A 24310-nucleotide genomic window follows, 5' to 3' on the forward strand; every position below is an offset into this window, starting at 1 on the left:
TGCAAACAAGCTATGATTTTGTGTGTATGTTTGTCCCCTGCAGGGCATGTTGCATGTTGAGCAAGTTGGCACAGATGAAATAATGTACCTCCTGAAAGGTTTTCAGTTTCATGTGTACAACACTGTCGGTTTCCCAAATTTGACTGATGCTAGACCAAGAGTGAAACCTTTACCGTGAGTTTCACTGTCAGTTTCTGAGTCAAAAGCACGACTCCTACACAATATGAAAGCACTGATTTGCGTCACTTATTTTCAACAATGCACTTTATTGTACAAATACAGTGTTTGACATTAAAAAAAACATTGGAACAGTGAAATTCTGAACTGCATGTACACACACTGTTCTTAAAATAAATTACATTATCCACCCATGCAGGCATAAGTTACATTCATACAAAATATTTTCAGTGAGCATTTGGCTATAATCTGGCTCCAGATGAGGTTTTGAATTTAGTGAACTGGCTTTTTTTTTTCTTCTAGTTCAATTCTCTGAAACGAACATCGTCATTCATATTTTATTTGCACATAAAGACTGTTTTAAATAGAAAAAAACTATTCTAAATGCAATTTAAGAGGAAATACATTCAAATTAACCTGTTAAAGCAAAAGTTTGACATTTTGAGACATACATTTCATTGTTCTCTACCAAAGATTAAAGATCAGCACCAAGGTTATTTATCTGTTTCAATACGAGTCTACAGTTAGCTTAGTTTAGCAAGAGTGGAGAGCTAGTATAGCTCTGTCTAAATTAATGGTTAAGGGCAATGTCTTTGCAATGAGAAGTAATCTTGGTTTGTTTTGCTGGGAACTGCTCCGTGCCAAGAAACGGGCCGACACATTATCCCCACATACACTCCAGTTTGTAGAAATCAAATGAAAAATAATGTGATAAGTAAAATTTCCAGGTGTTAGTGAGTGAGCAAAGCAAAAAGGCTGCCTGCTGTATCATAAGTGGTATTGATTAACTCAGTTAATCCTCCCCTGTATGTGTAGCTTACAAAATGTGAAACTAACCCTTTAAAGCAAACACACCACCCAACCCAGAATAGAAAGTAAAAAAAAAGACAAATAATCTTTGTTCCTGTGTTCTCAGCAGTGAATCAACACTGTTTATGCAGAGGTAGCAGTGTGCAGAAATGTCTGCGTAAACGGCTCAAAGCCTGAATTAGAGGCCCAGTGGTTGATGACCAGTGTTAAAATGTCACAAAAATGTAAACAGCTGATTCATGTGTTTACTGATGTTGACTCGTGACCTTGGTGCAGACTTGCAGGAAGTGGAGGTGGTCGTCGGTCTGTACGAGCTGCTGCATCTCCGAGTTCTTCCTCTGCAGCTCTGAGATTTCTTCCTCAAGCCGTTTGATCGTCTCTTTATTCTGCACCCGTACCTCCTTTGGATTTTCTCCACAGTGCTCTGCAGAGAGCTGGATTCCCTCCACCTTACTCAGCCTCTCTTGAATCGCTTGCTGAAGTTTCATGCTTCTGCGTCTCAGCCTAACCTGCGGGAAAAAACCGAGCATCAGTGACATGTGACAAGTTGCAGACAGTGTAATTTGTCTAAAATGACACTAATGCTCATGTCAGTGTTGTGTTCTCTCAGTGCTGGGTCTGGGATGTATTTGTAATCCTGACTACACCCTTGTGATTGATATCAGTTCAGTCTTGGGCTTTTTGACATCTGATGCAAAACAGACCTTAATTTATGTCATTTTGAGACGTTCAATACAGGGAGCTTTTTATTAGATGCAATTATTGTCTGTTTCCTCTTCAAAGATCACTTTTGTTTTTGGGGAAAAGTCTTTGTGCTTCACTGTTAAAAGAAATGTTTGAAATAATAATGTCATGGCAGTGGATTTTGCTCTTGTTTCTTTACGATTGATTTAGACCAGATGTTGTATAAACATTGTTGCTTACTCTCATACTAAAGATGTTTACACCATGATGAGAAATTTCCCAAGAGCTCTCAGAACCATTAACATGTACAAGCTGAGTGGAAAAAATGGACAAAATAAAGTAAGCAAACTGACCTGAAAACACATAAAGCTTGAGTTACAAAAGTGTGCTGCCAGTCTTGCGAATCCATCTTTTAATTTGAAAGAGACATGCCATGTAATTTCTTTTCTTAAAAGTAAGTTATTGTAATTAACTCAGTGTCCAAAGTTTGGGCTGAGAAAGTCTTTCTCTTTCATGTGTTACTACACAACATATAACATGGTGCTTTTTATATAGGACTTTACCTTCTTCTTTGCAGCTTCTTTGTGAATAGGAATAGTGTGATGGCCTCTGTGCTCTGCCTGAGCACACAGAGAACAAATGCATGTTTGGTCACTCCTGCAGAACCTGTTTAGTTGCTTCCCATGCACCCTGCACACAGAGTCCTCCAGGTTCTTCACCACATTGATCAGAAGATGGCGCCCAAGCTCTTCACTCTGGTAATGTGGCTCTAGATGAGTCTCACAATAAGAGGCCAGGCACACCAGGCAGGACTTGACTGCTCTGCATTTGGTGGGACAGAAGTCACAGGGAACTTCCCCAGCTCTCAAAGGCCCAGTTGTGTCCTCAGCATGGGTGGTTTGGTCGATTTTGAGCTGTGGCCTAGTGGGGTAGACGGTCTTGCAGAGGGGGCACTGACAGGCCCGATGGATCCTCCAGTATTCCCCTATGCAGCCCAGGCAGAAGCAGTGTCCACAGGGGAGGGAGGCAGGGTTGGAGAACTCAGCCAGACAGATGCAGCACTTAGGAGCCTCTGACATTAGGTCAAAACAAAACATCTGTCTTGGCATGTGCACACACGCACATACAGTAAACGTCACGTGGCTGATATACTGTGACGCGAGCTGGATCCAGTAAATCTGCAGGGAAAACAAAGTCTTACGTCAGCTGTTTTAAGAGTTGGAACAGTTCATTTTCATCGAGTGTTACGGGAACCGGATGAGTGATGCGTGTGTTTTGTTGTTACAAGTCCTTGCAGTGGCCTCTGGCATCAACGTAGACCAGGACATAGTGAACTTTCAGTTTCACTCCAGGGCAGCTTAAATCTGCCTATTATGGTTAATACATTAGGCAAGTAAACGGGGACCATCAACGACGAGCTGTGTGGTTATCAACACAAGATTATCACATCTAGTTAATAGTTAATGTTACGGGGGTACAAATAAGTCCTTTACAATTGAGCCCAAGCCTCTCATTAACCTTAATAGTAATGGAGTCAGGGATGAAGGCAAAATTGCTTTCACAGCTGTTATCTACCATGGGTCATCATACAAGACCTTTGTTGTTCATTTATAATGTATTGGCTGAATGGGGAAAAAAATGTACACAAAGTAATGCAGGTACATGGCATCAACACTTACATAATAGCCTACTGTATGTGGCAATAGGAGTCTTGTTAATTATAAGGTTAAGAGCAATGGTATGTTGTTTTACGCCAATGACATTGCATTGCTGACTGAGTCAGGTGAGTGGCGAGACTGCTTTTGAGTGTTGATAGCATCATACTTTCTTCAGAACAAAGATTTGCAATCATTATGTTACACAATGTACCAACAGTTCACAAAAAGGATTATCATATGAAAAAGATAACATCTTCCTCCTGTGACCTGTACACCTGGAATGACTAACTTCCATCTATGAGCATCACGGTACATGGTGTTCATTCAGATGAGTTGTCATTTTCAAAATCATCCTCCTGCCAATCAGAGTTGAGCTCTTCTTTGTGATTATGGTTAATGATTAATTCAAGATGGCCTACTGTACTGACTACTTTTGTTGCACTTACAACAAAAGTATCTCGTAAAATTATACAGTGTTTCGAGTTGGGAAGCTGTTTTGGCATGTCAGTCTTTAAACATCCTGATTGGCTAAAATAAACTCTCTTTCTCCTTCGTAAGCTACATTAATGATGTCAACAAACTCTAATAAATCTAAGGCAGCGCAAAGTAAACTATTCCACAAAGATCAAATGGAGTAGAAAGCACTTTATAAATGCTGAGCAATTAAAATTAAAACAGAAAAACAAACATACCTTTCTTACCTGCCCGTGTTTCCTGAGGCTCTGACACTGTTGAGTTACACTCCTCTCTGTCGTTTCTACTTTCAAAAGGAGTAGACACGCCTCTCTCTGCTGGGAATGAGGGCAGCACTGCTGTACTGTGTAATTTCCTGCTTGCTCATAAACTTACAACTGATAAAGCAAGAGATGGGGTAAGAGTTCAGGGGAATCTCCAAAGAAGGCAACAAAAGCACTCAATATGTTTATCACGCGACCAGTGCAAAGTCAAGTAATGTCAGCTTTATTTATATAGCCGAGTCCCAACAGAAGTCATCTCAAGACACTTTACAAATAGAGACCGTCTCTTCATAATATTTACAGAGACCCAACAGTTTGCACAAAGAGCGGGCGCATACGGCAACACTGGCGGGGAAAACCTTAATCGAAACATTAAGATAAAATCAATTTGTGGTGTCGTGATGACAGCAGTGTAAACAAATGTATATTCAGGAGCAAACCAACCAGCAAAGAAAGTCATGCATATGTGTACAAGTGTGCATGTTGGGTTTTTAATCATTCACAAAACCAAAAGACCATGATTATAAGAGATTTGAAAGTGTATTTTTCCTGTTTTGAGGAACAGGCTCCATCTGTAAGCTCATCTGGCTAACAGCTAACTGCAGTAGGCTATACTGAACTTTACTTCCAACATTACTTTGTGTGTATTAATTCAAAAGGAGCACTAGCACTCTACTGTGTTATACTGTATGTCTTGGCTATTTGACTGCTGGTGTTTGATATGAACGTAATGGAAAAACATTATGCTGCTAACACCTACATGTAAACTGCCTTATGTTACAAAGAGCAGGGGAATTCTTCAGTAGTCTTACATTCGTCTGACAGAGCAGATTCAATATGAAACTGTTTAATAGTGTGCATATAAAGTGAATTTTTCTGTTTTAAGCCTTTATTTATCCATTTAATGACTAGCCTTTTAGCGCCGCCAAAAAGGTAGACCTAAGTTGCAAAACCGAAGATGCTGCTGAGCTGTGCTAACATGGTACTATGATTGAAATAAGGCTGCACTACATAATAAACTTTACATCCCAAAATGATCTATGCTGCACAGATCGCATCATTTAACAATATTTTTGATGTTATCAAATATTAGCTTTCAGTAGATTTCAAGGGGACCTCACTGAAATTGTGAGTTTTGTCCGAACAACAATTCTGTACTGTTGGGTTATTCCTTTGCTTCTCAAGGGAGCACGAGGGAATATAGAAGTTAAAGTATAACCAAGGCGTCGGACTTCTTTGCCCAGCTGTACAGATAGAAGTAAGGGAACAGTTTCCCTGTGAAAGACTCTCCGGTGAAAGAGTAAATGTGCAGCTTCTCATCAACATCATAGAAAGACACTCTGCCTCCCTCATAGTCCAAAAAAACTCCCACATTTCTTGGCATGGGACACGGGTGGAGGGTCTTGATGGGTGTAGCGTGAACTACATAATCAAGACCCCTCTTTTTAATGGCAAAAAATCCATTTTCTTTTTTCAGAGCGACCCTCCCTGTTCTGTCCATTGTTTCCTTGGCAACACCAACATCCCAGTTGCTTTTCAGGCCCACTCGAACCTCCCAGTAGTGCCGTCCTGAGATGAAGCCCTTTGTCCCCAAAATCATGGGAAAGTCAAACCTCTCATCATCAGATGATGATGGACTTGTATTTTTGTAGTGCCTCAAATATCCATACTGAGTCGTCACCCTCAGACCGCAGCCAGCAGTGGTTAGGTCAAAGGTGAAGGATGCTGAAAAAGTAAGGTTGGTTTACAACAAGCTTCTCTGAGGTATAATATCGGAATTTTAAAGAACTTTAAAATAAATGTACATAGGTACTGTACAGTATGATCTCACCTTTGTATTTCCTCATCGTGGTCAGTTCTGCAAGAAGAAGTGAACACAGTTATTCATAATTACAGACACATTCTCATGAATGCAACAAATGCAGCAGATATTTACCAGTGTTTGTCACAGTCCTGAGTTCTGCTTTAAAAGTGTGCACAAGATGAGACATGGCTCTCCTCACCGTCTGCACACACATGTCTGGGTAAACCTTGATCTTTGACCAGTCCTTGGCTTCTGCTACAGTGTCTATGGCCTTCAGAGTCTGAAATGATTCACAAACACATGATTGTGAGTAGCATGAGGTTATATTTAGGAGTTAAACCCAACCACTGGCACCCAAACTGACTCTTTCTTATAGTCTTGACACATCAATCCTTAACAGTAATCCAGAGGAACCAATAGGCCTTCCCCTTGAGGAAGACACACCAATTAATAAGAAAAAGATGCAAAGAGAACACAATGCAAACAATGCATCACTCACACGAGGTGTTTGTGGTTCGTGGGTGGGTGGTCGTCTAACCTGCAGAAGCTGAAGGTGGTCATCATTTTGCGACAGCTCCTCCACCTCTGATTGTTTTCTCTGCAGATCTGCAATTTCCTCATGCAGCCCTTGAATCACCGCTTCGTCCTTCTCTTGTGACTTCCTGAGCTTTTTTTGTATGTTCGATTTCAGTTTTGTATGTATGTCTTGTACTTGAGTCATTAGAACACTGAAGAGATCTTCACTGTCAACAATCACTTTCTCAGCTCTCTCCTGTAATCATGAATTATATCAGTAGCAATCATTTATAGAAAAGGGCAAAATTTAAAATGTGCAAAATTTGCCGCATGACTCACTCTGCTCACTTCAGAGGCAGCTGTGAATTCCTTTATCTTGTTCATTCTTTCGGCAATCATCGTTTTGATCTTTTCATTTTTGGCCTCAATATTGACCTAAGATGAAGAATTTCACGGCAACAGACCAAATAATTCTGGTTCAGTTTACCTAAACAGGCATTTAACAATACAGAGTTGACCTTTTAAAATGAGCTGTCTTACTTTCTGTCGAGTTGCTTCTTCTTCCACAGTCACCGTGTCATGGTCTTTGTGGTCGGTCTCTTTGCACAGCAGGCAGATGCACACCTGTTCATCTCGGCAGAAAAGCTCCAGGATCTTCTCATGCTTCTCGCACACCCTCTCCTCCAGGTTCTCCACCGGCTCCATCAGCTTGTGTCTCATCAGGGAGGGAACTCTGTGGTGAGGCTCCAGGTGGGCTTCACAGTACGACGTCAGACACACCAGGCAAGACTTCTGGGCCTTGAGCTTCGGCTCTGTGCACACATCGCACTTCACTTGCCACGGTGCATCGGTGCTTTCCATCGTCTCAACTTTCCTTCTCTTTATTTGCACCGAAATCTCTTCAATGACTGAATTTGTGGAGATTTCAGGCCTCATGTAGAATCGTTTATTACATGTTGGGCATTGGCACATCTCGCTGCTGTCCCAGCGCTCGCTCAGACACGTCTTACAGAAGTTGTGACCACAGGGTGTAGTGACCGGGTCACTGAAGACGTTCAGACAGATTGAACACTGGAAATGTTCCTCTGGCAATGAGGCGAGGATACTAACTGATGACATTGTGGGATGTCTGTGGACGAAAATATAAATTATTGTATTTGTTATTTTTTTATTTCTACCTTTTTATATACTTGAAATGGAACAAAGCAAAGTTAGATAAGTCTTTGGAATCAAGCCTATTTTTAGGTTGTTTACAATGTGAATAGTGACCCGCCCAATGAGTCATATTCAGGTGAATTAGCTTGCACATCTATATCTTGCGTTACATTCTTAGTTCTGTATTTTAAAAGCAAAGTAAAAGGAAAAACTGCAAAGGTGATGGAAACACTCACCTGACTTTCCGCGATTGTGTAAACTCCAGAAACTTGAGCTGTCTTTCAACATCAGGACCATACGCCGTAATTAAGGGACTGAAAATGAAATTCAGTGCTCACGTCTTACATGGCAGAGGATACAGCCGAGCCCTGAGAAGCTGGGGCAGTTCCTGTTGGTGGGTTGGCTACATGCCATCATTCTGCTGAAATGAAACTTAAGGCTTCTTATTTCATGAAGATGGAAATAGTGACATGTTGGAATATTTGGGAGAACATTTATTGTTGTAAACCGTTAACACATTTATCCTACAGCTTGCAAATAGGAGTCACACATAATTAAAAACAAACATGCACTTATGAAACTTGACTTGAAAACTGTCCTTCATTTTTATGTTTTGATGTGCATGCATTTAAAATGATAGTTAATTTCATTAAATACGCATTCTTAGGAAAGGGTTTATGAGAAGACCAATATCACTCTTATGTCTGTAGATATGAAGCTAATATGAGCAGCTGTTTAACTTAGCGTAGCATAAGGACAGGAAATGGCTAACAAAATTATCCTACCTCTACATTCCACCAATTAACATGTTACATCATGTTTGTCTAATACATGTAAAAATATAAATGTTTTTATTTTGTTAATGCTAGAAGCTAACCAATTTATAGCTCAAGCTAGATTAGCATTCCTGAATTTCAGTTTGGATTGTGTTACACTAATACTTGCTGTTTCTGCGAGCATCCAGTCTTTCCCAACTAAACCAAATAAGCCGCTAGCAGGAGCCTCTTACTAAACACGCAGTATTAAACTTCCCAACAAGAAAGCAAACCATGAGAAGGCGCATACATTTACAATCACATGTACAATTAACATATTGTTGACAGTCGTTTTATATGAAATAAATATACATAAAAGACAGAACTCAGGATTTCATAGGAGCAGGTTAGCCTATGATAAAATACAGTCTGTTTTCACTTTTCACAAAGGCTTTGTTGTAATTGTCAAACATAATGTCCTTAGGTTTGCTTGATCAGGTTTTTCTCATTCACAGGACAGATCACGATGGTATCAGAGGCTTTGTCGCAGCAGTACAGGTAGAAAAATGGGAGAATCTTCCCCATGAATCGATCTTTGAAAGTGTAAATATGAGTCCGAGCTTTCACATCATAAAAAGACAGCTGCCCCTCTTCGTAGTCCACGTATACACCAACTCGCCTGGGCTTAGGGTCGACGGTGAGCAGTATCGGAGGAGATGTTGACACCCGGTACCCCTGGCCTTTCTTCATGGCCAGAGCCCAGTAGCCTTGAGTGGTGCTCACAGAGATCCTGCCCTTCCTGTTGACTGAGGACCTGGCTACTCCCAGATACCAGTCGTCCTTGTCCCCCACCTGGACTTCCCAGTAATGTCTCCCTGAGGTGAAGGTGTCACGGCCGAGGACGATGACCACCGTGTCAAAGCGCTCCGGGTGGTCTGGGAGGTCCTGCCACGCTCCCAGGTGCCTCACCTGACGTCTGTCCTGAGAAAGCTGCAACCACGGGTTGGCTGTGTCAGGGTCCAGAGTGACATCCACTGCAGAGACATGAGACATGACAAATTATCTACTGTATTTTGTTAGATTGATTAGTTTAAATGTGAAAAATACAGAAGATTACCTGTATATTTCTGAACTTTTTTGATCTCTGTTAAAAAAAACAACAGACAAAGATTTAGGCCTACTGCATCAAGTTTCTTCTGGACAGTCAGTTTAAAATCAAAATGAACAAGAACATATCAAAGAGATGCTGTAATGGAAGAAAAATCCTACCACTATCGGAGAGTTTGTCAATCATTTCATTTAATGTTGCCTCCAGTTTCGACACAGATCTCCTGATCATCCCCACACATATGTCATTGGGGACCCTGGTCTCGGACCAGTCTTTGACAGTTGGAGGAGAGCTAAGAGCGGGGAAGCTCTACAGAAAGAAACAGCATAGAAAATGAATTATTCAGTGGTTAGTTAGAGAAATAGCATATTCAAAACTTTAATGAAAAACGTAATTAATTATTTTGCAAAGTTTATTGATTTCCAGAGTGATTGGCTGCCTCCACATTGAATTTCTACTGAACATGATACGTTTAGATGGCAATACTATTCAAAACAGGAAGGGGGCACTGTTGTTACAGCACAAGTCATGTAGCCTAAAGGCTGAGAGAGCAGATGGGAGGAAAGCTGCTGGAATCACAACAATCCTGTTTGCACTGAAAAACCAGAGGATGTCTGGTCTTAGGATGCCACATCTTTCAAAATAAAAGCACAGAAAGCAAATTTGTATTTGGCAGTAAATGCATCATAAAACAAAACCCTCTCACCTTTAAGAAATGAATGTGGTCGGTCCGGGCCACACGTTCCAGGTCTGTGTTCCTTCTCTTTAGCTCAGAGATTTCCCGCTCCAGCTCGGTTATGAGGCCTCCGGCCCACTTCTCCGTCTGCCTCTGCTTCTCCTCGATGGCCAAAACCAGCTCGGCCTGAGACTTCTGGATGGAGCGCACCAGCTCTGAGAAGACCTGCATGCTCTCCTCAATCTCCCTCTTAGCGCTGGCCTTCACACGCAGACAAAAACACACAAACCTGTGGTAAATAACCAGGAGTAAATGAAATCTCTGATGTTATTCGCTGTGTGACAGCAGCACTCACTTTGTTGAGCTCTAGAGAGTGTTTGATGTCCTCCACCTTTTTCACTCTGTCCTGGATCATCTGCTGGACGTCTATTTCTGTCCTCTTCAGATATGCCTGCACAGCATAATTCAATGGCTCATGACAGATACAAACCCAGCATGTCAAAAGCTATTCATCATGATCTTTACTGCGGTTTTGCCATCATTTCTTGTGAGAGAAGTTTGGCTTTTGGGTTTCTTTACTTTCATTTTATAGTGAGAATTGAGGAGGTATTATTGGGGTTTTCAGGGAATGTTTCTTTTACGCATGTGCAAGTTGGCATTTATGAAAAATATTCCAATTGCAAATTAATTCAACCAATGACATTTCTACCATGACAGCCGCTCTGACCTCTTAGAGACATTTATCAGACCTTTGCAGATGGGCCTCACCTTTTTATCCATCCATTCCCGCTCCACCGGGACGGTGTAGTGCGACCTGTGATCCGTCTCGGTGCAGAGCACGCACACGCAAATCTGGTCCTTCTTGCAGAAAAGCTCCAGGAGCCTTTCGTGCTTCGGACACATCCTGTCCTCCATGTTGGCGACCGGATCCATCACCTTGTGCTTGGTGAACCTGGCAGAGTGAGACTTCAGATGCTCCTCGCAGAAGGAAGTCAGACACACCAGGCAGGATTTGACCGCTTTGGGCCTTCCTTCTCCGAGGCAGACGTCGCACAGGGCCTCCTCCTCCCAGGAGGAATGCAACAGTGAGGAGGAAGGTAGGGTTTGAGGAGATGGAGAAACAGGAGTTGGAGTAGCAGGAGATGGAGGAAGAGGAATTTGAGGTGAGGGTGGAGGTGATGTCTGGGGCAGTGGAGGTGGTGGATCCTGAGCTGTGGCTTGGTGTGATGCTGAAGAGGTTTTGGGCAAGAACACAGGAGGGATCAACGGAGGTAACTCCTCATGTGGCGTCTTCCTCCCTTCTGGTTTTTGCTGTGAAGACTCTTTCTTCTTCCTCTCCTCTTCCTGCTTCTGTTTCAGCTCCTCCATAAGCTGCTCCTTCTGATTTTTCTCCAAAAGCCTCTCCTCGTCCTCCTTCTTCTTCCTCTCCATTGTCCACTTCTTGCCTTTCCCCTCTCCCTCCTCGTTGCTCTCCTTCCCTTCCACGCCTCTAACCCTAATCTCCTTGAACTGCTCGGCGATCTCCCTCAGCACAGTGTTGACGCTGATATCGGGCCTCTTGTGGAAGGACTTCTTACACATGGGACACTGGTACAGAGGGCTGGTTTTCCAGTATCCCAGGATGCAACTCTGGCAGAAGTTGTGTCCACAGGGGATGGACACGGGGTTGGTGAAGACGTCGAGACAGATGGAGCAATGCACCTGCTCTTCGGAAAGGTTCCCGGTGGTTGCCATTCCTACACGGCGGAGAGGCAGCGTCATTTTTAGCGCAAGCAACCTGCAGCCTTTGAGTGGGGCATCAAACCTGCTGTGATATTAAGGCGGCTGGGGTTAGATGATGGATGGACTTTAGGGGTCAATTGCATGCAAATCTACTCAGCAAGGCATGATGGAATTCCTTCAATAAACATGAATTCATGACATGACAATTTTGAAAATACTGCTTCTTTCAATTCAAGATGTTTTACAACTTTTGTAAAACTTTGATATTTTGCACTGATCCATGCATAGATCTGAAATTTAAGAGTTTAAAATTGTTGACTTTTCTGTCACAACATATTTTAAAATTTGCAAAAATCTGGAAATAGTTGGAAAGATTTTTAGCGCTCTCTGGTGGCTACAAATTGTAGTATATAAATTACTTCAAACTTGTGATTGTCATTCCTGTACTGCAATGTTTTGATGTGTATCAGCCAGCATACAGTACACAGTATCACGCATACTGATATCTGTGATGAGGTAACCGCAACAGATAATTTCAGCAGCTGAAAATGGTCATGTGTTGTTTTAGATCTTACATTTTTCCACATTATTTTCTCCTTTTTAAATCTGAAACTATGGATATATACATACATATGTATATATTAATAGATTCAGTGGATGAGGCTTTTTAATTAGATGCATGTCTGCAAAGCTGGAAATACTTGAGTTCAACTTTTAAGGCAAGCCGCTCTCTGCCTGAGGCCTAGGTGTTCATGGCAAACCAGATTAAAATCTTTCCAAAAATAATAGGCAAGCCCGTGATCTGTCTTGCAGTACTTTTCATGTTCTAAACAAGACTCAACAAGACTCTGGGTTATTTATGGATGTAAGCACCTAAAAAAAATTGCCTTGTCACATATTAATCTGAGAGGCCATGACACTGAATCAGGTGAATTCTATTCAAAAATCCCAAGCACAACAACAACACAACAACAGGTATATTGTATGCTGGTGCTCAGAGAAGCAGATGTGAAAGTAAAGAAATTAAAGTGCAGGACAGTACGAGAGACAGGAAAGACATGGAGATATGGGGACACTCACCAGAGAGCAGCTGCCTCGAGTCTCCGCTGTTCACTGACATATGAGACAGTCTGTAACCTCACTAACACACACACCTCAGACCCAAAATATCACCCCCTCCCTTCCTGTCCCTGTACCCCAGATACAAATTTATACTCCCTGGTCCTGGCCCTCACAGCTCCAAGAGGAAGAACTTTAACCCTTTGGAGAATATCCAGCACTCTGACTTGGAGAATGGTGTTGGTTCAAGGCAGTGTTACTTTTTTAATGACTTTTATAGTAGTTTGGTTAAAAGCAAAGATCCATTTTCTATAATCTCAAACATTGATAATATATAAAATTTAAATTTTTGGCTTCAATCTGCTGTGTATTATATCAACTGATGAAAAACAAGTGCATTGTTAGCATTAGCAGCTATTTAGCACTGTCCAAAGCTAGCCTGGTTCTGTCCAAATCTGAAATAATGCTTACTAGCATAGCTCAATGATACATATACAACGAGTGCTAAAACTGGGTTGTGGTCAGTCACCGAGCACTACATCTATTATTTTTAATTGCCTTAGCACCATAGTGTTTCATACATAGCATGCAGAGTTACCCTTCAGTTGGCTATAGCTACTGTAGGTTACTTCCTGTTCAAAAACTAAACTGATGGATGAAAATGAGCAAAATGACAAATCCTATCCAGCTAGTTGGAAAAAGAAAATCAATTTAATAATATTTGTTATTGATAATCTTTATTGTATAAGTCCAGAAAGAGGGTACAAAAGCAAACATTTAACACAGTAATACATGGTCTTTAGAAACAATCCAAGGCCCACAATGAGTTTTACAAAAAGCATTTTCAAACAATGTCATGGTCCATAGAACAACAACGACAAAAAAAACGTCTCCTAAACCTCTATGAACATCATTGTTTCTAAGCTCTCCAAAGCCTGAGTGATAGTTAGGCTAAAGGTAAACAAAGAGTTGGACAGAGAGTAAAGCGCAGCATCACTCAAACTGAACCATCCCCCTGACCCGTCCCACTGAACCACAGAGTAAGAAGCACAGGTTAGATCTGGCCTTTGCAATCATTAATTGTAGTCCTGTAGGTCCTCACAGCTCTCATATCCTTCATTTTTGTTTCATATACAATTTGACAATGTAGAAAATATGACATTTGTTCCATTTTCTTTCTTCGTAATAAGGAGTCAGACAAGAAAGTAGCATCAGGGTTATGGAGTGTTCTGTGGGTCAGTCACCTTATTTTTCTTTTAATAGTTTGAGGTAAAGTGCTTTGCAAACAAGTGAAACTGCCTGGCTTCTTTGGGAACATTTTATTTTCAGATCAAAGTGGGTTAAACTCTCTCCAAAACGCTATCTGCACTTTGCACCAAACTATTTTCTTGGCCAAAAGAAAGGTTGTAGCTGTGACTGTCTCAGGTGTGTTTAACAGGGGTTACAACGAGAGGGGAAGCGTTCTTGCCCTCCTGGATGAGACAGGGGCTGAAGATGGGGTACAGGCTATCGCTGAAGGTGTCAACAAAGGTGTAGAGATGCAGACGAGCCTTCACGTCATAGAAGGAAATCTGGCCTCCGTCATAATCCAGGAAAACTCCCACTTTACTGGGCTGTGAAGGCAGCATCAGAGGCAGGCGGGACAACGCCAGAGCCTTCACCTCCCCGCTCTTCAGCCACAGACACCAGTATCCTCCTTCGGGGCTCAGCTTGATCTCTCCTTTGCGGCGGGCTGAACCGCGGACCACGCCGAGAGTCCAGGCCGTCTTGCGCCCGACGTCGACCTCCCAGTAGTGACGCCCGGAGCCGTAGCCCTCTCGGCCCAGGACGAAGAGGGCGGGGCTGAAGCGCTTGGGGCCCTCGGTGTGGGCGGTCTTACGTTCTTCGTACTTCACCTGGCGACCGTCGTCGGAGATGATCAGGTTCCTCTGGGCTGTGGCCGGGTCCAAAATCACCTCACCTGGAAAGAACAGAGTCCCCGTCACTATGATATCTTTAATCTTACCGTCAGAATAATGACACTCGTTTGCATGAATACATTTGTTTGGCCAGAACAAGATACACCAAGGGGCGCTATGGCCTTTGGTCTCAATGTCAGCTGCAGTAGTGGAAGAACTTAGACCTTTTTCCTTCAAAAAAATTGCAACACAACAAATTCTATTTAGTTTGTAATGTTTTTTTTTTTTGTCTACCAGCAAGCACTTGTAGCACAGTATTTTTATGAATTGGGTATTTTATTCTTTATATAATTTCTTGCATAGCTATGTATATATTTATTTAGTATGCAATGTCCTGCTTTTTCTTCTTTTAATGCTGTCACAAACTAATTTCCCCTCAGGGATAAATAAAGTATAATCTAATCTAATCTGATCTAATCTAATTAAAATACTGTAGTTTACTGTTATATAAACACTAATACTGACTTTGAATCCAGTGGCTGCTCCCCCCCCCAAAATATGGGATACTTAAGGGGCTCTAGTTTAAATATATTACAGTAGGTATTTGAATACTCTCAATCCACTAAAATGTGAGCAAAAGGGTCAAGAAAAATTAACTTAAGTACAATGAATTTTATACTTTTTGTTGGCCTGTGGTTTGAGGAAATGGCACCATCTTGTGGGCAATGATGAGAACTGAACATCATAGTAAACTGGTTCAAGAAACCTCTGTCTGTCTTCTCCTTAAAGACCAGCCCGTGAACAAACAATAAAAACGTAGCTGCAAACTAAAACCACAGGTAACAATTCAAAACTTTACTCACTTGAATAGTTCTGCACCTTCCTCAGTTCTGATAGAGAGAGAGAGAGAGAAAGAGAGAAAGAGAGAGAGACTGTGTCAGCAAGTCACTCGGCTACAGAGTCAAAGTCAAAGCAGATGGCACGTGTGGGTGGTAAACATGTAGATCTAATCCTGAGCTGTAAATGCTCAAGACATGTGGCGTTGTCAGTCAGTCAGCTCTCTGCTGCTGCCTCTCCATTGATTCCTAGTGGATGAACTGTGGCATCGACACTATCTCCATCTGCCCAACCATCTTGCGTGTGTACGTGTGTGTGTGAAAGTGTGAGTGTGGTGGGCTGCTTGGTGCAATGATGAGTCACTTTTCTATTTCAAAGCGCTCGTACAGTGACCCACAGATGCACGGATTTGGATTTTGCGCAGGAAGTGTGGATGGATTTGTGGATGAGAGGAGGAGGAGGAGGAGGAGGAGGAGGGGGGATTTTACTGTAACTATGCATAGATGATCCACACACAATAGAAAATACTGTATATCACTGAGTATTTAAAGATATTGTTCCCCTCAATTAGTGCATTTTTTTATTTGTAAATGTGTAATTGCACAGGAGAAAACACATTATAATGCAAACCACTACATGAACCCTTTTCCCAGCCATAGTTTATTATGGTATTGAATTGGATGCAGCTACATTACCGTAAACTTTATCTGTTCGTCCTGTGCTTTATACATGTATCAAAAGCCATTGTTTTTCTGAGGTGACATTTTATCTATCAGTGGGATTTGGAAAGCTGCACATTGTCATCAAACACACAGTGATTGTTTCAGTTGTTTCAGGTATTTCCTTTACAAATCCATGTGTTTTATCACAACAGAGTGTGACCGCCCTTTACCTTTCCCGTACAGCCTCTTAAGCTCCTCTTGGAACTTGTCCACGAGGCCGCTGACGGAGGAACGGATGGTTCCCAGGTAGAGGTCGGTGTTGACGCTGACCGCCGACCAATCGTTGGGCTCGAGCGGGGGTGGCAGCGTCGCCAGATTCTACGGGAAGCAAGGGGAGAGAAAAGGTTACGCAAGGTACGACGATGGAAATGAAAATTTAATGACCCCTCGGGGAAAAGAAAGCCTTTGCAGAGAAAAGAGCACATTAGGTACGATGCAGCTGTGGAGGGGGGGAAAAAGCACAGTCTCACGATACTCAGCTCCACTGAATCTAGATTTATGGGGTTAAATTCTTCTAAATCTATCAAATCCAATTTAAATCTAATAATGCAAATGTCCACTCGGAGCGTTCTGCACATTGTCGGTCTGAGAGTAAAAAAAATCAAAGAACAGTCAGAGCAGGATTTTTGTCCAGATAAGCGAAAACCACAGCAGGACAGTTGCAGTGAATGTATCAGCATCAGCATATTCTCAACTTAGTTCCTCCCAAACACTCTCATCGCTCGGAGAGAGACTCTAGATCAGCAACCTGAACCTCAAAGACGTCTTTCATGTGTGAGAGCATCAACATTTTATTTACATAAGCAGTCCGGGATAAATGCACCAGGGGGTGGGACTTCCATAACAGCTGGCTCTGTTCACGGAGACTTTGATGTTGTGTCGCAAATATCCGAGCAGCTACAGCTGGCGAGGTCCACTGGAGAACTGGCTGTGCAGTGATGAGTGAATACACTGCATAGTTTTTGAGAAAGATATCTTTAAAAGTGATATTTTCTCCCAGCTTGGTTACTTAAAATAGATGAATATGGTCGATTTCTTGCAGATTTCCAGCACTGTGAGTGGAACACAGCAGCTTATGATACAAATCCACTAAACCAAATTCAGGCCCCTTGCTCTGTCCCAAATGCATACTAATTTTGTTTTTGCGTATGTAGGCTACACACTGGAAAAATGCCTAATGAGGTAATGCCGGCGACGTGCATCTTTAAAATTCTGTTTGAGTACGGGATATGATTGAAGGGATTCATCATCTTAGAAATGGAAGAGCTACACTGAGAACAAACAGGGTGGAGAGGGGGTGGTGCAAGTACTACGGAAGAGAGGAGGGAGTTTTTTTTCCATTATGCACTTGAGAATAAAGTCAAAAATTCCTCTCTGGCTCATCAAATTAGGAGTGGATTATATCAATTAAGTATGCAGGTGCATAACTTCAGAAACCTACTCTTACTGTTACACTCTTACACAAGGATGCATGCAATTGTCAGTCAAATTTTGGTAACCCTTTAATTTACAGGCCACTAATTACGAAATTATTGAATTAAGAAATAGCCAAGAAATAACAGTCAATTTCATAGTAATGTCATGTTTTTCATGAAGGCAAAAGATTATTATGCTTTTCATGCTTTGAATTTTTTGGGAAAGGCCAGAATTTTTCTCCACCAAGTCCTTGACATTGACCAATATTTCTGGACTATTTCTACGCAATCAATCGTTATTTCTTGGCTATATTTCTCAACATTACTATGAAATTGACTGTTATTTCTAGACATTATGATGCAATTACTTGTTATTTCTTGGCTATTTCTAGACATTATCACGTAACTAACTGTAAATTAAAGGGTTATCGAAATTTTGACTTCACTTTAGACATTGTATTTTAACTTTATTCTCAACATTTCGACTTAAATCTCTAAGTGCATAATGAAATAAAAATCTCCCTCCTCTCATTTTTTTTTAATGAGTGGTCCTAATACTTCCATATAAGTACAGCTCGTAAACAAAAGAATATTTTATTTTGAAATTTGAGAATCGTCTGCATTGGTTCCTGTCACAAAAAGAAAAGACAAAGAGCTTCATAATTTAAATTTACTATTGATAACGTCTTCAGAAATGTAGTGTGTGTGTCATATCCACCTGAAGGAAGACCACTTTGTCCTGGGTCTGGGCGTAGGCCTCCAGCTCGTTGCTCCTCCTCCTCAGCTGGCTCAGCTCGTTCTCCAGACCTCGCGCCAGCTCCTGCGCGTGGCGCTCGGCCTCGCGTTGCCTCGTGGCGATCAGCTCCACCAGCTCGGCCTGACTCTGCTCCACCAGACGCTGCAGCTCAGCGTACACCTGCCAGCTCTCCTCCAGCTCCTTCTGAGCGCTCACCTGCAACATTAAACGTGAACGGGAAACCAAAAACTTTTACATTGGAAAAACAGGGAACAAAATTTGGGGTTTTTCCAAATCTGATGATGTCACAGTGATGTTATCAGGGTTATCTCAACTTGGCAGAGGAAGATTTAAAATTTACGATAAGTTGTTGGAAATTACCAGCCAGGAAGTGTCTAAAAATATCTTTTTAGTTGCATAATGGGAAATGTAGGATCCTGGATTTTGAAAAGCTTAGTCACAGCAAAGACTAAAAGCCTCTGCTGCTTTCAGACAGTCTCTTGTCTAATCTAGCAGCATAAAGGAAAATATGCACGAGTTGTTTACAGTACACACACTCACACATGGATGTGGACATTGTGTTATTCAACCCCTCGGGTAACTTAACTCTCATTGTGTTTGTAAAAGTAGATAAAAATGTCACCGGGCAGGAAACTAAAGAGCAGAGCAGTGAACCCTGGGAAATCTTCCTAATCTGAAAACATGTGACTTTGTTCATATGTATTATTTGACAGATTGTACACATACTGTACATTTCACCTTCTCCAGGTCTAATCCCACTCATAATAGCCACAGGATTGTTATAGAAAACCATTCAAAGCTGTAATAAACTATCAATCATGTGCATAACTGCAGCTAGAATCCTTTCAATTACACGAACAAAAGAAGCGTAATCATTTATGTTTTGATCTCTTGTCTTGTGCCGGAGGTAGGTCTGACTGTGATGAGGCTGTAAGAACAAACAGGGTGTGGGAAGTTGCAGGTAAACGCTGCACTGGTCGCACCGGTTGAACAGCCTCAGACATGGATCTGAAGGGGGAGAAAAACCTCCCCCGAAAAGCCCAAGAGGTATGAGAGAGATGTGGGCAAAGTCCTGCCACGCAACGTGATTTAGATTCTCTGACAAAAAGTCGTTGTGCAATGCATTAGAGTAAACTGGGCAAATATTTAACATGTATAACAGCAAGCAGCTTGGACTATTTTAAAATGGAATAAGAAAAAAATAATAAATTTACTCTAAACAACAAGGAAGATTGTGACATTTGCAAAAAAGAAATTAAATCTGAAGTTTAATTCAAAGTCGGATCAAACAGGAAACAATGGGTGTTGTTAAACTGAAGGTTTCTGCACTGGACTTGTATTTCAAAGAGTTGAAAATTGACACCAACACTTTCAAACATGCTGTGTTTTTTTTCTCTCCTCCACTTACCAGGGTAAACACACAGGTGAAACTCACAGGTTCAGCTGTCTCTTACCTTGATGACCTTGATGGATTGTTTGATCTCCTCCAGTTTCTTTGCTCTCTCCTTGATCAGATGTTTCAGCTCCGACCTCTTCTTCCCCAGATTACTCTGTCAAAGGAAAACCAGGATTAATGTGGATTAATAAAATCAATGTTGAAGCAGAGTTATACCATCAAAATCACATGACGTTTGTTTGTTTATTTCCAGCTCACCATCTTCTTCTTCCACTCGTGGTCAATGGAGACGAGGTCGTGGGATTTGTGCGTGGCCTCGGCGCACGCCACGCAGATGCAGGTGTGGTCGGTGCGGCAGTAGACGTCCATGAGGCGTTCGTGCTTCTTGCAGATCTTCTCCTCCAGGTGGAGGATGGGTTCGATCAGACGATGGGATACCAAAGACTTGACCTGCATACAGGGAGAGAGACATGGATTTGAATGGGCAAATGTAAGAATAACAAACCCAGGACGGTGTGTTTTGCTTCTCCAGGTATGATGGGAAATCTGCAATCAATGATTTGCCTCCACATGAGTGGGTGAGTAACCACGATAACATATAAAGTCTTTGTATAACTTTAAAGTTTGCATGTGTATTGTGTGTGTAGATGTATTCATTTTTGCAGGTTCATCACAAAAACTCATGATGTGTAGAAAAGCATAATTAGGAGCAATTTATGCTGTTTGAATTCCTCTATTTAAATGTATTTGAGGTTTCTGGGGTTGAGTCCATTGAGGCTTCGCTGCTCGGGTAGTCCAGATGTTCATGTTTGAATTTTTCATGTTGAATTTTTATTAATCCACTCAAAGCAACCAATTGAATCTGAGCAACTTCAGCACACAACTTCAGACTATAGAAGAATTCAGACCACATGAGCTCAGATGTTGTATGTTGAAGTAAAATAATTAAATGCAATAAATCCAGTAGCATTTCAGTAGGGACATTAATTAGTTGGAGTTGAACCTTTTGTTTCCCTATAATACCAAAACAAAAGAATAACCGGGCAATTTATTAAATGTATGTCAAATTTTTAATCTGTTATTGTGAAACTGACATTTAATGGGAACACTGTCAACATTAAGGATCAAATACATTAACCGGATTGTGGTTAATTAAGTGTGGAAAAAAAAGGAGAAACATGCCCAGGAGGGAAAATGATAATTATTACTTTCCAAAAACCCAAAACTGACCTTCTTATGGTGTCTCAGATGAGCCTCACAGAAGGACCCGGGGCAGTTCAGACAGGATTTGAGCGCCTTCAACTTCCTCCCAATACAGGCGTCACAGGGAACCTCCCCAGCCCGGGCGAACTCCCCGGTATCGGGCCCTTGAGATCCACCGTGGCCCGTATCGGAGCTCAGGTTCAGGGTGGACCCCGGCGAGGCGGCCCCTCCGTCCATGCCGCCCCCCCCGGCCATCATCAGCCCCTGAAACTGGGAGGAAATCTCAGCCAGGACCCGGTTGACGCTCATCTCCGGTTTTTTGGCGTAATTCTTCTTGCACATGGGGCAGGAGAACCTCTTGCTGTGGTTCCAGTAGCCCTGCAGGCAGGCCTTGCAGAAGCTGTGGCCGCACGGCGTGGACACGGGCTCCACAAACACCTCCAGACAGATGGAGCAGGTGAACTGGTCCTCGGAGAGGACTCGGCCTCTCTGAGGGCTCATGTCTGGAAGATGGAGAGAAGTGATTGATTAGATGGACAATCTTAACTACTACTTCTTCTAGAAACTCTGAATCTACTGGAAACTACTGGAGTTGTTTGGCCTCCAACATGGTGATGACTCATCCAGGGTCGTTAGCACCTTTTTTGTTAACAAAGCAGTTGTATCACAGTCATTGGGAATGGAAAAAAAAAGTGAATTACTGTGAAACTACCTGACAAGAATGGATTTCAGGTTATTTAAATCTTCCATATTTGACTAAAACCGACTTGTTAATGTGTTTGAGCGTGTGTTTACACACTGAAGCAAGTTTGAATGTGCTGATATTAAATTAAAGCCTTGTGAGGTTAACCACAACAGTGGCGTGCCTCACATTTTTAAAATATAAAATAATCAACCCAGTGTTAGACACACCCTCCAAAAAATGCTTTGGGGGACACGTGTTCAAATAACTCATGTGCGGGTGAGAAATGGTGAGATTCTTCATTTCCCAGAGAGACGGTGATGGTGGTGAGGAGATGTGGTGTTTTAACCCCCAGTCCGTCAGACAGCAGGGTCAGAGGTCAGCGTGAGCACACGGCTTCAATCTGCCATTGTTCCTTTGGTATTTGAAGTAGGTCATTAAGAGTCACAGAGGAGGAGCGGAGACGAAATGATTAGTGGAATTAGTTTTTTTTTTTCCTCTAACATGACCTGAAAATTGTTATATGATGACCTATTATAAAAAAAAAATTGAATATATCCACATGTGTTTTTGGTAAGTTTATGATCAGATGATTTAATGTGCCCTGTTTTTATTTCCCCAGATCAATAAAGGTTTGTCAAATATTCAACAGCGGAGGACACTGAGTTTGTTTTTTTTTTCCACACAGGCAGGTTGCGTCTGTCATAACGTCAGCCTGCCCGGTGGTGGGTGACAAACCATGTGAGGAATGTAGAAACTCAGGACCGTCTACCTGCCTCAGATTCAAAAGAAAACACAACCCAAACTAGAAATGTACAACAAACAATCGCTGCTGTGTCTTTGCTCCTTAAATCAAAAGTTATGAAATACATCAACACTAATGTAGATTATTATTATTATTATTATTATTATTATTATCATAGAGTCTTATAATGTAACAGCCACTGGAGCCACAACTCCAAAAACAAACATGTAAATCCTCTCAGCTGTAACTTTTCATATACTGTGTCCAACCTTTACCCACACTGTCTGTTTATAACTCCTCCACTTTTATATATAGGTCGACTATACTTTACAAAACATGTGTTATAAAACACAGTGAAAAGAAGAGGTGGTCACAGCTGAAGGTGAAGAAAAGAGAGGAAGAACTTACTCTGCATGTTTTCCTCTGACGTGGAGCTCTGTCTCTGCTTCAGTCCTTCACTCCAGCTACTCTGCCGTGGATCACACGCCGACAGGTGCTCACCCAGGTCGTCTTCCTGGAACTGCAGGTGGCCCCTCCCACTCTCGGTGTGACACACCCGAACTTTCACACTGTTTGTTGTCACACTCTGCTGTGTATACATGCAAAGGCCCGAACCACTGGACTTTGTTGTGCTTTCTGTGTTTGAATGAACCTTTTCCTGAAAAGACACTTGAACAACTAAGTTAACATTTTGAAGAACATGTAAAAGATCCCAAACTACTTAAACTATGACAAATATCTAATTTCAATGTGAATAGTATGTCCAATATTGTAGCTCTGAGTTGTTTTGAGGTGGGTTTCCCTTTAGTTTTTTAATTTATGGTCTAACAAAGTCAAAATAAGAGGCAGTGAGGACAGAAAAACTATTCAAATTGATCAATGATTCACTTTATCTTTGCTACACTATGTCCTACCACTCATGGATAAAGCATTCATTTTCCCTTTACTTGAATGTGTATGTCTATTTTTGGTTATATAGGTGTGATTCCTGTGATATTGGCCTTTGCTTAGTGTTGATAAATATGTATCGTTTTTCCATTTCATCATTCATTGTGATCTCCACAGGTACGACTCTGAGAGGAGCCGCCTCTCCTCTTTTCTGTTGCCAAACATGGATCAAACACGGTCCAAGTCCTGTCTGCAGAGTAGCATTTTGTGAAGGTGAAGCCGTCGAGTCTTGGTCTCCTCTTAATCCACAAATACCCCCAAAACCTCTGGGGAGCAGAAGACAACATTAAAGGGAATGGATTTTGTGTTCCCATCTTCAGAGACGATAAGCCAGGGCCCTGCAGTGTCGAGGTCGATGGTGATGTCCTCTGCTGGAAGAGAATTAAACACTTTTTATATAACATCCAGAGCCAGAAAGGAAATGACTGACTGCATTTTTATTTAAATCTGAATCAAAAGAAAAAGAACATGGAAACTTCCAACTTAGTAGTTACAAGTTTTTTAGTAGGAAATGACAAAGCTGCAAATTGCTGCAATTTCTTGAGCTCTACAAGGACAGACAGAGCGTAATTACCAAGGAGATAAATGATGCAGTCGATGTCTTGGGTGATGAATGACACAGTGGTTAAATGATTAGAAATAGCTCTATTTATCAAATCACCTGCACTGTTGAAATCATCTCTGCCGACAACGTAGTTTATCACCCTTTTTCATGCACTTTCACCCATTTTTATCACCCATCAGACTGTCGGTGACACAGGGTCAGAAATACTGACTGATGTTTTCCTTAATTCATTAATCCCCCCAGGACTTTTATAACTACATTTTCAGCAAAAAGAAAAGGGG

At 41.7% G+C, this 24310-nt stretch overlaps 4 protein-coding genes across 5 annotated transcripts; all 4 read right to left on the bottom strand.

The window, feature by feature from the left end:
• Positions 1-909: 909 nt before the first annotated feature.
• On the bottom strand, positions 910-4126 carry LOC146968975 (E3 ubiquitin-protein ligase TRIM47-like). Its single transcript, XM_085759196.1, has 3 exons — positions 4031-4126; positions 2235-2849; positions 910-1496 (listed from the first exon to the last, which is right to left on the bottom strand). The coding sequence occupies exons 2-3, from the start codon at positions 2778-2780 to the stop codon at positions 1233-1235; spliced, it is 810 nt and encodes a 269-aa protein (XP_085615322.1). The 5' UTR covers positions 2781-2849; positions 4031-4126; the 3' UTR covers positions 910-1232.
• Positions 4127-5249: 1123 nt separating this feature from the next.
• Positions 5250-7895, bottom strand: LOC146968976 (E3 ubiquitin-protein ligase TRIM39-like). 2 transcript variants are annotated; one of them, XM_085759195.1, is made up of 7 exons: positions 7778-7895; positions 6927-7515; positions 6735-6821; positions 6409-6642; positions 6003-6150; positions 5898-5924; positions 5250-5791 (listed from the first exon to the last, which is right to left on the bottom strand). In XM_085759195.1, exons 2-7 carry the CDS (start codon positions 7503-7505, stop codon positions 5274-5276), a joined length of 1593 nt encoding a protein of 530 aa, XP_085615321.1. In that variant the 5' UTR covers positions 7506-7515; positions 7778-7895; the 3' UTR covers positions 5250-5273. The 2 variants fall into 2 exon arrangements, with proteins under 2 accessions (XP_085615321.1, XP_085615320.1); XM_085759194.1 differs by having other exon boundaries at positions 6726-6821.
• A 122-nt stretch (positions 7896-8017) lies between these two features.
• On the bottom strand, positions 8018-12949 carry LOC146968977 (zinc finger protein RFP). The gene is made up of 7 exons (XM_085759191.1): positions 12883-12949; positions 10849-11887; positions 10436-10531; positions 10111-10341; positions 9566-9713; positions 9414-9440; positions 8018-9330 (listed from the first exon to the last, which is right to left on the bottom strand). Exons 2-7 carry the CDS (start codon positions 11839-11841, stop codon positions 8777-8779), a joined length of 2049 nt encoding a protein of 682 aa, XP_085615317.1. The 5' UTR covers positions 11842-11887; positions 12883-12949; the 3' UTR covers positions 8018-8776.
• Positions 12950-13579: 630 nt separating this feature from the next.
• LOC146968978 (E3 ubiquitin-protein ligase TRIM39-like) lies at positions 13580-23001 on the bottom strand. Its single transcript, XM_085759192.1, has 8 exons — positions 22925-23001; positions 21117-21592; positions 20145-20336; positions 19945-20040; positions 18452-18685; positions 16489-16636; positions 15623-15649; positions 13580-14821 (listed from the first exon to the last, which is right to left on the bottom strand). The coding sequence occupies exons 1-8, from the start codon at positions 22929-22931 to the stop codon at positions 14283-14285; spliced, it is 1719 nt and encodes a 572-aa protein (XP_085615318.1). The 5' UTR covers positions 22932-23001; the 3' UTR covers positions 13580-14282.
• Between the last annotated feature and the right edge of the window lie 1309 nt (positions 23002-24310).

Source organism: Trachurus japonicus, chromosome 18, assembly GCF_045865225.1.
Source record: "Trachurus japonicus isolate A0001 chromosome 18, Traja_1.0".
Classification (NCBI taxonomy): Eukaryota; Metazoa; Chordata; class Actinopteri; order Carangiformes; family Carangidae; genus Trachurus; species Trachurus japonicus.

Coding starts and splice junctions, on each gene's coding strand:
- LOC146968977 (XM_085759191.1), bottom strand. CDS start 11,841: ATGACGCTGCCTCTCCGCCGTGTAGGAATGGCAACCACCGGGAACCTT. Junction 10,342..10,435: donor ACTCTCTAGAGCTCAACAAA/GTGAGTGCTGCT, acceptor CTGCGTGTGAAG/GCCAGCGCTAAGAGGGAGAT. Junction 9,714..10,110: donor ACCACATTCATTTCTTAAAG/GTGAGAGGGTTT, acceptor TTCTTTCTGTAG/AGCTTCCCCGCTCTTAGCTC.
- LOC146968976 (XM_085759194.1), bottom strand. CDS start 7,505: ATGTCATCAGTTAGTATCCTCGCCTCATTGCCAGAGGAACATTTCCAG. Junction 6,822..6,926: donor AAGAAGCAACTCGACAGAAA/GTAAGACAGCTC, acceptor TCTTCATCTTAG/GTCAATATTGAGGCCAAAAA. Junction 5,792..5,897: donor CACGATGAGGAAATACAAAG/GTGAGATCATAC, acceptor TTACTTTTTCAG/CATCCTTCACCTTTGACCTA.
- LOC146968978 (XM_085759192.1), bottom strand. Junction 18,686..19,944: donor AATCCATCAAGGTCATCAAG/GTAAGAGACAGC, acceptor TTAATGTTGCAG/GTGAGCGCTCAGAAGGAGCT. Junction 15,650..16,488: donor TAAGAGGCTGTACGGGAAAG/GTAAAGGGCGGT, acceptor TCTCTCTATCAG/AACTGAGGAAGGTGCAGAAC.
- LOC146968975 (XM_085759196.1), bottom strand. CDS start 2,780: ATGCCAAGACAGATGTTTTGTTTTGACCTAATGTCAGAGGCTCCTAAG. Junction 1,497..2,234: donor AAGAAGCTGCAAAGAAGAAG/GTAAAGTCCTAT, acceptor TTTTTCCCGCAG/GTTAGGCTGAGACGCAGAAG.